At 47.0% G+C, this 17536-nt stretch overlaps 1 protein-coding gene across 45 annotated transcripts in view; it reads right to left on the bottom strand.

Annotated features, from left to right (window-relative positions):
- The window catches only part of LOC144121173 (uncharacterized), a 229387-nt gene that overhangs the window by 25089 nt on the left and 186762 nt on the right, over positions 1 to 17536 (bottom strand). For 8 of the 45 annotated variants that reach the window (XM_077654215.1, XM_077654197.1, XM_077654204.1 and 5 more), the window contains 8 exons: positions 10944 to 11083; positions 10162 to 10416; positions 8036 to 8284; positions 7247 to 7507; positions 6606 to 6662; positions 5810 to 5999; positions 4324 to 4643; positions 979 to 1065 (listed from right to left, as the gene is read on the bottom strand). In XM_077654215.1, the coding sequence (XP_077510341.1) occupies positions 979 to 1065; positions 4324 to 4643; positions 5810 to 5999; positions 6606 to 6662; positions 7247 to 7507; positions 8036 to 8284; positions 10162 to 10416; positions 10944 to 11018 (1494 nt within the window). In that variant the 5' untranslated portion in view covers positions 11019 to 11083. Of the gene's footprint in view, positions 1 to 978; positions 1066 to 4323; positions 4644 to 5809; positions 6000 to 6605; positions 6663 to 7246; positions 7508 to 8035; positions 8285 to 10161; positions 10417 to 10943; positions 11084 to 11925; positions 12433 to 17536 lie in introns of those variants that run through there. The other 37 variants (XM_077654218.1, XM_077654227.1, XM_077654203.1 and 34 more) reach the window with 17 other exon arrangements.

The raw sequence follows: 17536 nt of genomic DNA, 5'->3' as shown, positions 1-17536 counted from the left end.
AAATACAAACACGCTTTCTGTACTATAGCTTTATACTTAAACACAAGTATACATGCAAGTAATCACGCCTTATACATTGTATAAAGTGTATGTGTACAATACTGTATTATATTGTACACTGTATTATATTTAGTCATTTTTAGCATGTAATAAGCATGAAATCCATGATAAAAGCACAAATTATGCCATTCACTCACACAATATTGTGTGCTCTAGTTTGTTAATTTGCTCTCATTGCATTTCAGCTCACAATTACATTTTATTTAGTTTTTATTTATTTATTTTATTTATTTGGTACCTGCATCGCCTTTCAGCATTACAGCAATTAAATTTCATCTCATAATTTCATTTCAGCAGCCCTTTCAATGGCACCATGTTCGACTTCTATGAAACTTGGCCCTGTTTCAGCTGTTCCGACCAAAAAGTTATTAGCAGCTCTAAAAACAGACTGAATGCACTTACAACCGAATTATGATCCCCAAAATTTTATGAATATTAACTCCGCAAATAATATGAGCCTGCCAGTGTAAAAGTTGGATGCATCTTTCACTATGAAATAAAAATTAAATAAAGAGGCCAATTGCTCTGTGCCAAAAAAGAAGCCCATACATTTTTTTTTTGTGAGCTTCATGAACTGATTCATGAAACACATTAATTAAGTAAGGTTAATTCATCTTGAATTTGTCACTGTGGTCTCAGCAAACGCTTGAGGGCAACAAAAAGAAATACAGCTGAAAAGTAGTTCTATTAAATCCAAGATTTCTTTAAACTGAGCAGGCAGCTTTTGGCTCTATGTCTTCTGCTTGTCCTGACTTGCCTGATAAATTGGGAAATCTGTATAGTCGTTTAACAGAGGTTTAACTGTAGGTTACAAAAATTGATTCCTTTGAAAAGCAGGACATTTTAACTGTTGCACTACTATTAACGTGGACAAATGTAATCAGAGTGGCTGTTCATAAAAATGACTGATGTGCACACCTGAGTTCGTGCTGGAAGAACATGAGAGTTGACAGTCACGGCAGTTGACGTGGCAGTCTGAGTTGCAACTGAACTGGCTGGGCGCACCTGTTTGGGTGGTGTAGATAGGCAGGTCAAGAACACAGATGGAGCCATGTCTTGTTGAGAAGCTGCCACTAAGACAGACACACGTGTTGTTGAGTGTCAAGCGCATTTCTTAGATTGTCATCATCACCGTCAGCCCACCTGCATCCACTGCAGGACAAAGGCCTCTCCCAAAGGCCTCTCCTTGGAATGCACTCAGTTACTCTCGCTTACCACTGATTATTGCTTTTTTATAAGCATGACGTGCTGGTAGACGCTATCAGCCAGGCCTCAGCAAAACCTCCCACAGTCCTGCGGTCTGGGCAGTTCTCTCAGAATTTCATAGTACTCCCACAGCCTCATCTGAATGCAGCTTTCCCGCAATCTGCCACCACTAGCAGAGCAAAGAGAGCCCTGCACCGCTGGTCAAGCTGAGAATCAAGCTGCGAACCTCTTATTTCAAAGACCAGTACACTTGGCCATCAGTTTATGAGGGTCACCATGCATTTGGAAGAGCCAATCCTGCTGGCACAGCAAGCAGTGCACAAGACACTAAGGAAGAAAAAACCTCAAACATTGCACCATGAAAGACAAACAATGGTGGCAATGACCACACAACAGGCCTTGACTATTGTAATGAAAGGTAACTGTTCATAAGCCTCTAGCCAACTCATGCTTAGCTCTGCATTGGCAACTATAGTATAGACTGCACCATTTAAGAAACTCCCTACATGCCACGTGATTTCGTGACAAGTTACCAATTCCATGCTTCCAAGTGAAACAAAATCACTCCATTTCTTCCAGTACATGCCGAATTAGTAGCAGCCTGCCCACATATGAAAGGTCCCCTTCTCGAGCTCTCCAAAAACCGCACACCATTTGCGAGGTCGAAAGCTTATGTCACCAAGTAAGGACAGCAACTGCACGGTTGCACAGGATTCCCACGTTGTGGAAATGCACTTGTGGTTATATCATCTATTCTGCAGAAAAGTGGCAGACAAGACTGGAAATGTGAAGCATTACCCAGATAAATACCTCTGAATGAGACCAACCACTCCAAACGGTTTAAGGCAAAATTTCCAGTTGAAACACAGCTGTTAACAGGGGGTCACAGCTGAAGAATTCCACCACAAACAATTTCAAGCTAGTTACCATTTAGTGCTTTGTCAAGTTTGCTGAGCATTAAATACCTGCACAGCAAAAAAAACAAAAGCCCTTATGATGAGCAATACTTTCTGATGCACACCGATGACTCATCCTCTGCAGATTGTCTGGTGGTCTCACAACACTGTTCTACCACTCGCAGCACTGCTCTAGTGAGACAAGAACACACATCACATGGCCTAGTGATGATAAGATTGAAACGGTGTGCTTTAAAGCGAAACTAGTTCCCTGTCACATCTTAATCATGTCATTTTCCCACTAATACTAACTCTGGAACCATTGAGGGACATGAGGACAGTAAAACAAGGCATGCCCACTGTCAAGAAGAAAAATGAGTCAATTCCAACCTCAATCTGTCTGTTTAGCAAGGTTCAACAACTTCAATGCAATTTATTCACAGCTCAGTAAACAGCCAGAAGTTAAAAGGGCCTTGAACCATTTTCTTTTACCTGTAAGCAATTATACCCAATCATTGCATCACATTCTGAAGGACATCTGAGCCAAACACAAGTATCTACACACAGGTGAGGTTCTAAAAATAAGCTCCAAAATTGCTTTCCACTGTCTGTACCTGTGTGAAATCCTCACCCATGACTCAACTTCTGTGAGTTCAATTTTACTGCTGGTATCTCACGGCAGCCAGAGGTCATTTGTTAGCTGGAACACATCAGCCCCACACAGGGTAAATATATGGTGATGAAAGAAGTGCAGCAGAACGAGCAGGTTGTGTGAAAAAGCAAGTTGTGTGCTCAGGCCACAAGTAATTGGGCCAAGCACGCAAGCAGAAAATATGTGCATACAGTTGACTTTCAATCGTCATCATCATCACCATCAACATATCAGCCTGGCTATGCCCACTGCAGTGCAAATGCCTATCCCCTGTCTCTCCAATTAACTTTGTCCTTTACCAACTGCAGCCACCGTATCCTCGCAAACTTCTTAATCACATCCGCTCACCTGACATGCTGCCCCCTGCTACGCTTGCCTTCTCTCATGGAATCCACTCCACTACCCCTAAGGATCTTGCCTTCGAATTACATGCCCTGCACAAGTCCTTTTCTTCCTCTTGATTTTGACTAGGAAGTCATTAATCCGAGTTTGTTTCCTAACCCACTTTGCCCTCTTTCTGTCTCTTAATGTTACACCTATCATCTTTCTTTGCATAGCTCACTGCATTGTCCTTAACTTGAGCTGAACCCTTTCGTTAGCCTCCACGTTTCTGCCCCATAGGCAAGTACCGGTAAGATTATGCTGTTGTATACTTTTCTCTTAAGGGATATTGGTAAACTGCCATCCATGATCCGAGAGAAGCTACCATACGCACCACACCCCATTCTTATTCTAGTTATTTTCCTTCATGATCCGGATCAGCGGTCACTACATGACCTAAGAAGATGTATTCCCTTACCACTTTCAACACCACGTTACCAATTGTGTCAGCCGCCGTGGCTCATTGGTTATGGCGCTTGGCTGCTGACCCGGAGGACACGGGTTCGATCCCGGACGCAGCGGTCAAATTTCGATGGAGGCGAAATTCTAGAGGCCCGTGTACAGTGCGATGTCAGTGCACGTTAAAGAGCCCCAGGTGGTCGAAATTTCCGGAGCCCTTCACTACGGCGTCCCCCATAGCCTCAGTTGTTTTGGGACGTTAAACCCCCATAAACCAAACCGTTACCAATTGTGAACTGCTGTTCCCTTGTGAGACCATTGAACATTACTTCACAATTCACAGGGGTTTCTTCAACAGACTTGATGCTGGCAGGATGAAACCAACAAATGGACTAAGCCGGCTGTACAGTGGTATGAGAGCAGAGGGAGAGAGACCGCGAAGAAGTTGGTGCAGAGATGTAATTTTTGACCGATGACTCCGTCAGTGCAAATCATCTTCATTCTCAGAAAATTCTTGCTCTAGGACATTACAAAAGTGGTGCCCCTTCGTACATGACAGATTTTGAAATTAAAAACCTGAAATCTTACAGCACACACTTCTAGAAAGTTGTCGCAGCATCGCCAGACGAGCATTTCAGCTATAAAAGCAATGCTAGTAAGCGCTATTTTTGGATGTGGTTTGTGAAAGGTTGCCTCGAGGTCACGCATTTTAGTCTGCAACATCCGCACCTGTTTAGGCTTGGGCGGCTGCTGCTGGATTGGCTGTGGCTGCTGTGCAGGGGCAGCAGCCAGAGCCACGGTTTGCTGCTGTTGGGCCTGAGGTGGGGCCTGGGGTGGGGCCTGCGCCACGGTGGGTTGGGTGGCCACCGGCAGCGCATGCAATGCTTGCTGGGGTCCTGGCTGGAGGAACACATCCGACTGCTGGCTCCTGATGTAGATGGGGTTCTGGGTGAGCAGTGTCGGGCTCTGCAGTTGTCCGGGCTGTGCCCATGTGATACCGTGCGGGAAAGTGGCGTTCAGCGCCTGCAGCGAGCCTGCACAAAACATATCTGAGCACATAAGGTTTGTGGTGAGGACCAGGAAAAAGGAATCAGAACAGAGAAAATCCTAAGCCTAATGGGTAGTGTTATTTTGGGTCAGCACCCTTTGGCAGGCCAGTACTTCTTGTGTGCTTGCAGTGCCCTCGGTCTTGTGTCCTTTGTCGCACCTTTCACTTTAGAACATGCACCAAATCACCTAGCGATCTGCCATTTTGAAGTGGTGTTATGTAAAGCAACAGCTAGGCCTACATTCTTAAGAGATCAGTTCTGGCAAGATCATCAGTTTTGCAAGATGCAACATCGGCATAATGGCTGACTGCAGAAAAACTTATCAGTAGATGTCAGCCCAAAATGCCATGTGCATCTGATCACATAAGCTGAGTCTGCATTTACTCTTGCAAATGATGTCTGAATCCTTCAACAAACTTTCAATATAAGGAGACTAGCATCCCAGTTGACAGACCTAACAGGGACACACTCGCAGTTCAGAGAAAGATACTAAAAAAATACTCAATGTCCATGCAACAAAAAATTAATATTGTCAAGCTGCATTTTGTTTTCCTTTATTAATGTTTTTTTGGTAGTGAGTGCATCACAGCATTCACACAATCCCACAAGTTAGCTCTGCTAAAAGTAAACAAGCAATGAACAACAATCTAGACTCTGACAGCACAGAAAACAGATTATGCAGTGGTGAAGGAGAATGGATAAAGCACAAAATGTGAAAAATCTATGAGCCAGAGTTAACTTCTCTAGATAAGAAAAGACACAGCCTAAACCTTTAATACCAAAATTTTGTGGCACAAAAAGTGGTAATAATTAAAGTTTGCATGCATGAAAATGAAGTTATTGTGGAAAAAATGTGAAAAAGCAAGTGGCACATAAATTAAAGCTTGCAGAGAAAAAAAATTGCTTAAATTTGAAACTTCTCAAAAACTGTTCGAAAAAAAATGCTTAAATTTGAAACTTCCCAAAAACTGTTCGAAAAGAATCAAGATGATGAAGTCCAGAAACTATTCCAGACGTGTGAACCACCACACTGTTCATAATTTCCCATCTTGAAGAGACAGATTGATTTGCATTTGAGCATGGTGGATGCTAAGTACTATGGCATGGCTATGTTTTTTTATCATTGATAAAAATGTCTACATCAGCATAAAAAAACAATGACTGACCTAGAAGCTGAGCCTGGCTGATGACAGTGGGCTGCTGGCTGGAAATGATCTGCGGGTTGTTCTGTGACAGTTGCTTGAACTGGTTGGTGTTGATCACTTGAGCAGTGGCCATCTGTCCCGACCCCTGGGCATTCACAGTGTTGGCCATCAGTGGCGACTTTGGCTGCAGCGGTGTCTGCTGACTCATCACCTGCGGCAGCCATGAACCATACTTCAGATTGACTGAGCGCTGCGTAATTTTAAGTTATATTAATCATCAGCCACAGTTCAACAAGAAGGAAGCCGACTACTTCAATAAATATGGGGAGCTTTACACTAGAAATATCAAACAAGAGAAGGGAGCATATCATTTCCTCTAGACAGGTACACAGTGCTTTTTTGCTTTTGTCTGAATAACATGAACCACATTATGACTTCGGAAAAAAAAAAAAAAAAACTAGCGTTGCACCATATAAAAATTTTAATTTTCTCTGTCAATTAAAATGATGCTACTAATCTTTTATTTGGCAATCATCAAACATGCATGAACCTACACTAGCTCAGTTATTGAAATATAAATTTATTTCATAGGTTGCATTACAAGAAAAACACTAGAAAAATTACTTCATCCCAAGTGACTCGCACTTCCTACAAACTTTCATTCCAGTCAGTGCATTATTCAATATGAAACAACATAGGATATAAAACTGAAGCTGTACAAGCACATGGAGTAACTTTGTGGCAGAGAAGGTTGGGGAAAGAAGCAAAATGGGGTAGAGAAAAAAGGAGAAAAAAACAAAAGGCACTAAGGGCTAACCTGAGCGTAAGAGGTAGGGGGGACCTTCTGGGACATCAAGGAAGCATGCTTTACCATCTGGAGACACAGGGGAAAGAGGAACAAACACAGTGGAAAACATGTACAAGCAGGTAAAACCAAAAAAGAAGGTATAACAAAACAGAGACACATGAGCAAGGGCCAGTGCCAATAAGGGCTTAACAACAAATCAACAAGCCACAATGCCAACAATGCTCATCTACAGATGTACTACAGCATGCGCGCATAAATAGCATGAATCCTGCTGCAGTGTCAGTACGTGTATCAGTCTGTTCTGACACAGCAGTTGGTCTACTTTGCTGCCTAACACATTTGCAGCTAGGCCCCACAAGAGGATACATAGCAGAAGATGCATGACACACCCCATGAAGCCAGTTACAAAGCTACCACAAACTGATGCTTGAAGCACCAGCATTTATAAGAGCAGCCCATAAAACCAACCCTCACCGAGGATACCAATCTGCTACAATCACTGTTACTCCACACAGTTAGTGCCTACCCCACTGTTAACTGAATTCTGGATTCCTACCTGCATAAGGTTATGCACCTACAAGACAGCGCCAATGAAAATCAAATGACTTATCAACAAAAGTCAAACAGTCATCAAGGTAGGGCCAACTTACAAAAGGCTTGGCCTTGTTGGCATCCATCTGCTTGGCCGCCGCCTGAGTTGGAAGGATGCTCTGCCCCGAGATGAGCCCCAGAGGGTTGATAACAAGCGTTTGCTGGCTTGTGCTGGTGGCTGGCAGCTGGTAGCCGCCATGGCCCATGACAGTGGTGCCCTTGGGAATCATCTGGCCAGAAGGGAGACAGGTCTTGCCAGCAGTCCCCATCATGTGGCAGTTGGTGGTCACCAGGGTTGGTGCGCTGCTGATGGTCACCCCCTGAGCAGCAAGTATAGGAACCAAATAAAATGGAATGCTACTGTGTTCTTTGTGGAGCAGCCATCTAAAGCATCAAATTTCTACTTTATGAACCACCACTTGAATGCCACCTCCAAAAACCTTCCTTAGTGTGACATCGAAAGGCCTATGGCAAAATATGTTCTCCGTTTTGAAGAAAAGTCCACCTCAATGTCACTGAAATCACTCCCTGACACATGTAGGAAACTATGCAGCGTAAGGTTTCACATTTCTCGTGTGACAATGGGTAACGAAAAAAATTGGCAGTGGCTTAGCTTGGCTGTGCCAGGATATACGTAGTGAAATCTATGGAATAGCTTGGTTAGCCTTGGTTAATCGTGATTGCAAGTCCAGGTTAGTCTGGTTGTCTGGCTAGTTGTTGTCACGTGGTTCGTCACACGGAAAATCACGTGACCAGTCACATGGTTGGTCATGGTTGGAATGCAAAGCACTGTGAAACTGCGAGTTCGTGGCCAATGTAGCTTTTGCTACAACATGCAGGGCCTCTACCTTAGCTCCTGGGGTGACACTTGCAATAGAAACGGCCGGGATGATGGTGGCGGTCCCGTGCGGTGCACCTGCCGTGCCCTGCTTGGTCGGGTCCACGTGAGCCTTGCTCTGCAGCTGCAAGTTGAGGCCCTGCAGGGCCCCCATGCTGTGCTGCTGGATGGCTAGATTGCCGGGCAGCAGCATCTGCTGCCCGGAGTACAGCTGCGGCAGGTAGGCATGGTTGGGCAGTTGCTGCTGGATCACTTGTACCTGAAAGTTGCACGTAGAAACCTTCACCATCAGAATGTCTGTTAAGCAAAACAGCTAAGGGGTAGGCAGAGACAGTTATGACAGCTTTTAACCCTGCCAGCTGATGGGTTGTGTAGAAAGCTCCAATATGAAAGAGAACATTACCCGCATTCAACCAATGATTACTCCACTACTAGTGTTAACAAAATGCACATTTTTCTTTTTGAAACAACTTTCCACTGGACAGATGATGCCCATCAGGCATTTTCAATTTCATTCTAGAAGTAACAACAAAATTCATTTTTGTGTGCAACTGACAGTTCTCTTATTTCACGACCTGCACATGGCCTTACACCTTGAGCACTTGGCGGCACCTGCCAATGAGCAAACAATGTACCAAGCACATCCTCACTACTGAAACTAAGCTCTCCAGAACACTGACGAGTGGCGTGAGAATGCATGAAAAAACTGAAAAAATTTTGCCCGGGGAACGATACAATGATAGAGGGTGCCAATGTTGAGCTACAACCCATCTGCTTCCTTTCCAAGGAATGGAGAAATTCGTTTCACAATTTACTTTTTTGAATGACCACAAACTCCCACATTTCAGAGCAAGTGCAGCTTTTTTCCTGCATACGTATGCCATAATGCAAAGAAGGATGACACAGAAGCAAGCATGGCTACAGCACATGTGTGTGGTACATGCATGTCAACGTAAGTGCAAATGGAATCAATCTTGGGTATCAAGCAGAGGTCACAACCTGTTTACACTGTTTGCTCGTTGGCAGGTGCCACCAAGTGCTCAAGGTGAAAGGCCATATACAGGTCATGAAATAAAAGAGAACTGTCTTGCATCACAGTAGTGTCACCACTTCAAAAAGTAATCATCCAACTCTGCTGTGCCATCGAGCGAAACCTATTTATTAGGCTTCTGCACAGGTAGAAGCTGGGAAGAGGTGAGGCCTTTTCAACCAGCTAAGCCTTTAAATTGGCCTACAGTCGGATAAAACTTAAGAATGCAGCTGCTTTTCCCTGTCAAAGGACTCCCTTCCAGCCAATGCCATTGGCGTCGGCCGATTCTCGTGACCCTGCTAGTGTGACAAAGCAGGAAGCGGTAGATGAAAGGGGATAATCTTTTTCCTCTATGGTCTGGGAAAAGTCCCTCTCTCCACTGTGGCGCCACTCCCTGCATTCTCATGCTAGAAGAGTCATGAGAATCGGCCGACGCCATGGGCTGGTACGGGTCTTTTGACGGGGAAAGGCCGCTGCGTTCTTGAATTGTATCTGACTGCAGTTAGTTACTGGATCCAGACATAGTAACCAGCGTAAAGGCATAGACAACCAGAAATGAAAACACAAGAATTTGATTGAAAAAAAAGGTGCCTGTAATCAATATGATGATGCTGCTGAACGCCAAAACTTGGCAGTACACTCTGTGCTTTGATCAGGACCCTCAGGAATGCTGGCCATATAAGATATGCCTGTAGTTCACCTGCTGACAGCTAAACCAGACATAAACATGCTGCAACACTACTGCACACCTTTTCATGGTGCCTCGATGCATTTGTAAATGAGGAAAATGGTTGTTCTTTTGCTTTCTGGCATGTATGGATAACTTCATTAAACACTAGTCAATAATGGCACACTAAAGTGGGTCGGCTGACTCACTATCACTCACTTGACCCAAACTTACATGCGAGTCTGAGCTCATTAATGTCTTAGTGAATATGAGTCGGCATGGATTCATTCAGCTGTGGTGAACTTACACACAAGACAAAACAAGTCCCAAGTCTGTACATCTCGACTCTCGAGTGCTATCAGTGCAATCGGGACTTCGCGACTCTCAGTCTGTGCGATGCTGCTGAGACAAGGTAGATTTCATGGAAGTGACCACTCACAGGCTGCAACTGGGACTGCGTCATGTTCTGGATAGTCTGCTGAGGGATGACAGTGCATGTGGATGAGTGCGGAGGCATGTGGCCTCCGAGAGGTGACTGTGGCTGCTGCGGCTGCAGGTGCGCACTGGTCGTCATGGTGACGTGGTTCGGAACCTGAGTCACGGCCACTGAAGTTGTCGATGCCAAGGTGGGCTGCGAGCTGACCACAACCTGTTGCGTCTGTTGCTGCTGAGTTTGTTGCTGCTGCTGTTGTTGCTGCATGAACAGCAGGGAATGAGATCTTAATCATGCAAAAATATCTTCACACTTCCCTTCAACGTGGCATTAAGCAGGCAAGCAAAAAAAAGCCACGTTACTACACTTCAAAGCAGCAGAGAACAGAGTTAAGCATTCTGGCTAGGCCTGAGATAAAAGCAACCCTGGCTTCCATCTCAGTTTCAAAGAATACAACAAATGTGCAGTACTGCAGACTACAACACAATATGCATTCACTACATTAGATGTTGATTCAGTGTAAAGTGCCAAAATCTCTACAACACATACAACCTCAATCACTGCAATCAAGAAGCAAAAACTACTGCTCAAACACAGAATACCATCTGTTGCATTGTAAGCTTATGCAAAAACAGGCATGGGCGCTTCCAGGAAACAAGCCAAGTGATGCAACAGTTGCTGCACGCGATTGGTGCAAGAACAACTGCGAGAAATATGTCTTCCAAACCGGCTTCATTTTTTTGTAATTACCTGCACTCAAACATTGAAAATCTTACTGCCAAACTAACCTGCTGAACATTCATGGGCGAGCTGACAGTGGGTGGTGGGGCAGGTGGTGGCATGGCAGTCTGTGTGGAAACCATGTTGCTCTTGGATGCAGCACGTCCACCCAGTCTTCACTACGCTGCGGTCACCATCTTTCTACGCTCTGTTGGACAGAGGAAAAGACACAGGGGATATTACTAAGCATTGCTGTCTATGGGTATTCCCTCTTTAGAGAGCCCCTGCAGTTGAATATGGGTTTGATCAGTGTGGAAAATGACAGTTATGCCATGAAGCGGTGGCAAAATAGACTGATACAATTAATTTCTTATCAAGTTGGGCTGAACTGTGATTTGTTGGCAATTGATTAATCAGCAATTTCGGTGAGGTCCCCACTCTTGCACAAATCATATAAAACAGTAAATTATAGGCCCTTATTGTTTCAGTTGGAGTCACCGAGGAAACTGCTGCAACTATCCTCCCAGAAGGAAACGCAGCACACAGAAAGCATTGCCCACACCAATATTGCGAGCCTTTATGACAAAAAAAAAAAAAAAAACATCGCAGCGCAAAAACCTACAGCGAGGCGAATTGGGGTCTAGCAAAGCATGACCACGGTGAACAGCATTGTTAACGAAGCAACGGGGACGCATCATAGCCAAAATAGCCATCCAGTTTTCTCGAGCACTGACTGCACAAATACAACGCATGAGAGGTACACACCCTCCAGACATGAATCCTGCGTGCGCACCAAAACGCGCATCATCAGAAAACGCTCCTTCGCTCCAATCCCAACTCGCGACTGCCCGTATCGATCGGCGGACAAGCATCCAATCAGTAACTCCCCTCCGTCGTCGCCATGCTGGCGTAAGCACGGCGCCGCTTCGTATTTTGTCGCTTGTGCTTTCTTACACGCCGCATTTTATTCGACTGGCGCAGCTAGGTGCCACTGCCATCGCGCGTCATACTGACATTACGGCATCGCGTGCGTTCGGCGACGGTACTTGCCGCGACTACGTTGTCATGCGACTTGAAACTTCGGCGGCGTCGGTCAGGTGTCGTACGCTTGGCGGTGCTTGGTTGGGTAGGCACAGTAGCTTGATCATGTAAATCTCGCTGCTTCGGTTCTCCCTCGGTGCGATCGGCGTTCCGAGAAAAAAAAATGCTAAAAAACAGCTAAAAGCAGAAAAGGACGGCCGCTCGCTCATTCCTCGCTCGAGCAAGCAGGCAAGCAAAAATGCAGCAGCGATATTGGATTCGTCGCGCGAGCCGAGCAACGCAGGAAGGAGGGAGAGGAGGCCGACCTATGTGGAAACGCCAGACAACCCGGCTGTTCGCTCGCTTCGCCGTGCCGCTCCGATGAAGTAGGTAGGGTCACACGAAGGAAGGGAGAAAGAAAGATAAGCCAGAGGAAGAACGAACAGGACTAAACAAAGAAAGCCGTGCGCACCACCTCTTCTCGTTGCGCCGCAAATTAAAGAGCTCCCCACGCCGCCCCAAGCGAGCCAAGTCGCCCTCGCAGCATGGGAGCGAATGGATTTTTCGCTGCGCCATGCTCCGCCCACAGCTCCGAGAGAAAGGAGGCTTCAGCCAATAGCAAAGCAGCTCCCTTTTGTGCGCTTTTCTCCTCTCTCCTTTCCCTCCCTATTTTCGTTTTATCAAATTTTTTTCCCCCTCGCTCATCGCCCCAGCAATCGTTCTTTCATCTTTCGCCCTCTCCAAAGCAAGCTTTCCTCCTCGTGCTTTCATCTATCTATCCGCCGATCCATCTTCCTTCCCTTCTCCCCCCTTTGTGTTTATCTCCGGCTCTTTCGCCTTCGTTCTTTTTTTCAGTTCCCATGCTTGGATTGGCTTCATCTCGTGCGCTGCTTTCGACCGGCACAGCAGCGCAAACAACGCCATCTGGCAACGCTAAATTTTGCCTCCGAGCTTCTCCTTCATCACACCGCCCAAATGCCCCGTGTTCTCATTTTTTTTCCCTCTTAATTCGACAAAGATTTACGTTGTTTGTTCTTTTCTTTTTCCACCGACTTCGAAATCTTCCTGCAGGCAGCGGGAGTTCTATATGCACGACGACCTCCTCGTCCTTAGTCCGCTTTTTTGCGTGCCGTTCCTAACCGAAATTCACGCGGGATTTAACGGCCTGCTAATGACGCTAATGACTCTGCAGACCCGGCATCTGGCTCGCACTGCTATCTGCATGCATAATGCGTACTACGAGTTAGATGTCCTCTTCCGTCCCCACATTCGTCTTGTCTTGTTCCTTTCATTTCGTTCATTTTTTCTGATGTTTTTTTTTCTTCTCAGATGAAGTCTGTTCGCCAATATTTTTTACTGACGACCAGGAGTGAGCTCATATTTACGCATTTCACCACCTTCCCTCCACCTCACGCGCTTTTTTTTTTTATCTGAAGGTAATTAAAGCAGCCAAGACGTAGCGCTGGATATTTATGACGACGTCGTCGAACAGCTCTGCGAACATTAAAAACGTATTTAGCGATCGTTCTGTGTGATAGTCCAGGCCTTTCACTCCTGGGCTATGCGCCCGAGATGGCGAGAAGCGATACGAAAGCACGTTTTCGGCGCCAAGATAAAAGAAATAGCAATGCAGATCCAGGAAAGAACGCGTGCTCCGAGGAACGATTTCACCTTGCAAAAGTAACTGATTGAAGCAAATATAGATGGCGCCAGGCCTTCCACTGCTTGTCCATTTCAAATGCCTACTGATAGATGGAGGCACCGACACAGCCACGGAGCCATCCGCGCATTGTCGCAATGTTACTGAGCGCAGCACCCTACTTTTCTACTTGGTCATCAGCCCCGGTTAGCTGGCGTAGTAATCGCAGCTATGTGGTGTCATTTGCGTAGTGTGCATGTACACACGGTGACCATGTTTAGACAGTTGGGCTGAGCGAGATAGGGCATATCTTGAATCGCAATACACACACACACAAAAAAAAACGCGAAAATCCATCAGGCAGTGGAACTATTTGCGTCTTTGTCCATATCCAGCACAAATGCATTTCTTTTACCAGTAGAGCAGCCCTGTTAGGACTTGCGCCATGTTCGGCGGCGTATGACCAGTGCGCACATTGCACGAAGCTGTTGGCGTTCATGCTGTGTGTGTGTATGCGGGGGGGGGGGGGGGGGGGGGGGGTTACGTCAGGTCACAGACCGAAACTGTTGGTTATAAAAATTGACGAAAATAGCCGTAAAAGCTGTGACTCCTGTCCATGGCCCACCGGCCAACGCAAACTTCTGCTACGCACAAATATATTATAGCGCCCTGAGACGAACAGGAGCGGTCTATTTCCTGCAAATTTTTCAGGGCTGAGCACAGCGTAGCCTTGACAAAAAAGCTGTCTTCCTTTGGCAATGCTCTTATTAGGCATGCATCGTCGCTCAAACATGACCCCCCACCCCCCCACCCTTCCCGATACAAGAAGTTACGGTGGTCCTCTACCGAAAAAAAAAAAAAAGTGCTGGCTGCGTGCTTGATGGTTTTCAAGAATTCAGAGTACGCATAATGCGGGGAAAAAAATTTGCCCGGCTAGCACACACCTAGTTTGACGATAGGGAGCTCAAAAATGTGTTTTTGCAAACTATTTAAGACGGTTATGCGTGTGACTAACTTTACATTCACAAAATCCACTGAAGGACAACTGCGGAACCACAGAAAAGCATCAGAAAAGTCGTGGGGACAATGACCCTGGTTCCGGCTGAGTCAACCCGCCTGAAGTAAGCCAAGGCGACGGAGATAACTGACCACGGGGTTAAAAAAATTAACGGCAGCATTACCGTGCCCACCGGCCAGCCTTTCTGAAATTGGCTTTTACCAATTCTATGCCGGGTACTCCCAAAACTTGATAGGCATATGTACTCTGTGTTTCCGCATCCGACGAGCACAGGCAAACTTCACTGAGAAAAAGCCCTGCCCTACGAGCTCGCAAAAGGAGAGAAAATCGCAGCTTCCGCACGTAAACACGTCTGCAATGCCAGTTAACAGCACAAAGAAAAAAAAAGTGAGAAGAAGGAAATCAGAGAGGGTGCCAAGGGGGAGAAGTTAAAGCCGATAGGGCAAAGGGAGCGGTGAGCCGCAAAGAAGACCGAAAAACAGCAGCATGGTCTGCAACCAGCCTGCGCGCCGAATCTCACCGAGACAAACGCACAAGCGCGCTCTGGTCCCGCCCGTTCGTTGCCAAGGTCCGCGGCTTATCATTAGGGAGCGCGCGCGCTCTCGGAAAACCTGCATTATGCAGAGGGACGGGTAACTACGCGCACCGGCGCGACGCAGCCATGCGATACAGCCGGACCCGGAGCGGGCGAAAAGAAGAAAACAGCAGCGTATGTAATAAAGGAGTGAGGGGGACGAGTATGAAACGTGTCAGGCGCCGGCGGCGGCGGCAGCCAGCCGTCCCACCGGCGGCTTCTGGCCTACTGCGTCGGGTGTGACGTCACGCGTCGGGGCCCACCCCCCATTGGCCGGCGGGGAGCGGCGCAGGCTTCGTTAGTTGGCTTCGTGCCCTGGGGCGTCCTTCGGGCCGCGCGACTCGCCTTCCAATAATCAACGTCATTTCCAAAGGGAAGAGGGATGGGGGGAACAAGCCGTTTGAAACGACGGACGGGGGTGGAGGGGGAAGCAGCGTGCGTGCAGCGAGAAGGAAATAAACAAAAAATATCACCGACGAAAGAGGCTGGCGCTGAACCGCAACCAAACGATGCCAGTGCTGGGGGGCGGGAGAATGAAAAAAAAAAAGCGACCAGGCAAGGGAAGAGAAGCGACAACTTGCGGAGAGCGTGGAAATGAAAGAGGAGCGGGAGAGAAGCACATCGGAAAGGAGACCAAGGGGGCGCCGTAAACTAAATGAGGAAAACCGAAATTAAGAGGGCGAGCCAGACTGGCTGCTCCGCTGCAGGGGACAGGGCGAAGGGAAACGGAGAAGCAGCCCACCGCGCTCGCCCGCGAGAGGGCCGATCGACGGACGCAAAATGAAGCGAAGGCTGGAGGCGAGCTTTTATTTTTTTTTTTGTCTCCTGCCTCGAGCCTCCCGTCCGTTAATCTTCAATCTTCTTTCCTTACTTCGCCAAGAAAAAAAAAAGGAAAATAAAAATCAAACAAATACTCACAAAGAAAAAAATAGTTACGGCGAGAGAAGGAGCATCAGCACGGTGGTATCGGCCCCTCCTACACTTCCGTCTCTTCCGCGCGAGCAGCGCGTCTGTTTTCCGTCTCCCGCACATCTTTACTGCTGCTCTTGGGCCGAGGCGCCCGCTCGGTCCTCCTCCTTGCGAGCGCAAGGCGCCCACGTGCTCGCGGCGTGCGTGTGGGACCGGCGGCGGCGTCCTCGATACGAGGTAACGATCGTTATTTATTCCGCCATCGGCGAACCACACTGGGAGGGGCTTGCTTGCTACGAAACGAAACACCGCGGTTGTCCCCCCCCCCCCCCCCCCCCTATCTTTTCTTTGCCCTCAACCTCGTCACCGCCCACCCTCTGGCCAAACTTTACTCGACTCCTCGCCGTATGGGCATTTTTCTCTCCTTCACCAAGTGTTGTTCTAATTACTGCCCCCGACATTCCGACACGGAGGTCAGGACTCAGGAGGGCCTCCGTGCCTATGCAGTTTGCGGAATTGTTGTTGAAGACGATTGTTTCGGTAGACAAGAAGAAAAAAATGAGACACTAACACAGAACTGCCCATCGGACGACCTCCACGGTGCGGACGTTGGGGTCCGAGGCAGGAAGGCGCAAACGCGACAGAGATTTGTTTTCGAAGGACACCGGATGATAAAGAAGGCAAAGCAAGATGACAAAGAAAGGGAACTGCAAGGTGAACACAGGGAAGAGAAGTGGAGAAACAACGCGCCGGAGCTCCTCCGAATGAAAGATGGGTGCCGTGATACTTCTCCCGGAAAGACCCGAGAGAATAGAGGATACTAACCGGGTGCATCGTCTGTACGCATTCAGACATTTTTGTATGTCCAGGTTATAGCAAAGCGGAGACTAAAGGGCGCGCAATTCTCAATTTAGCGCACAATCGAACCGACGATTGAAACACAAAAATAGGGAACGGAAAGTGTATTTAATTCCAGGAGCTTCGAGCAAAACTCACGGCGACAACTTCGGTTATGTCGTGAAAACTATAGCGATTGTGTGCTAAAATGCACAACAAAAAATGTACTGCCGTGCTCAATATGACGTGCAACGCGCGCCCGAAGTGAGCCAGCTGAAGTTTCTGCATAATAGTAAATCAATGTGACTTCACGCAGAGCACCAAACTTCCACAAACATTCAGACTACGTTGTTCTTTGAATTGACAGCTGGCTGGATGAATTTGCAGCACCACTGGGCTCGCACTGCTTCGAGAACTGAACGGAATTCTTGAGCATGTGGACCGAGCTGCAGACAGCTAGCACGTCCTCCCACTCTATAGGTGTAAGTTTTTGTATGCTGATTATGTCTGGATTCTGTTGATATATCCATACCATGTTGTATATTGAGTTGCTATTTCGTTGCAAAATTCGCAGTTGCTGTTATAAAAAGGCGGGGGGGGGCGGTACATAAAATTTTGTTCATTAATTCATTCGATAACTGCGCTACCACCACACATTGCAACT

This window comes from Amblyomma americanum, chromosome 2 (assembly GCF_052857255.1).
Source record: "Amblyomma americanum isolate KBUSLIRL-KWMA chromosome 2, ASM5285725v1, whole genome shotgun sequence".
Lineage (NCBI taxonomy): Eukaryota > Metazoa > Arthropoda > Arachnida > Ixodida > Ixodidae > Amblyomma > Amblyomma americanum.
This window is presented reverse-complemented; position numbering and strand designations above follow the sequence as displayed.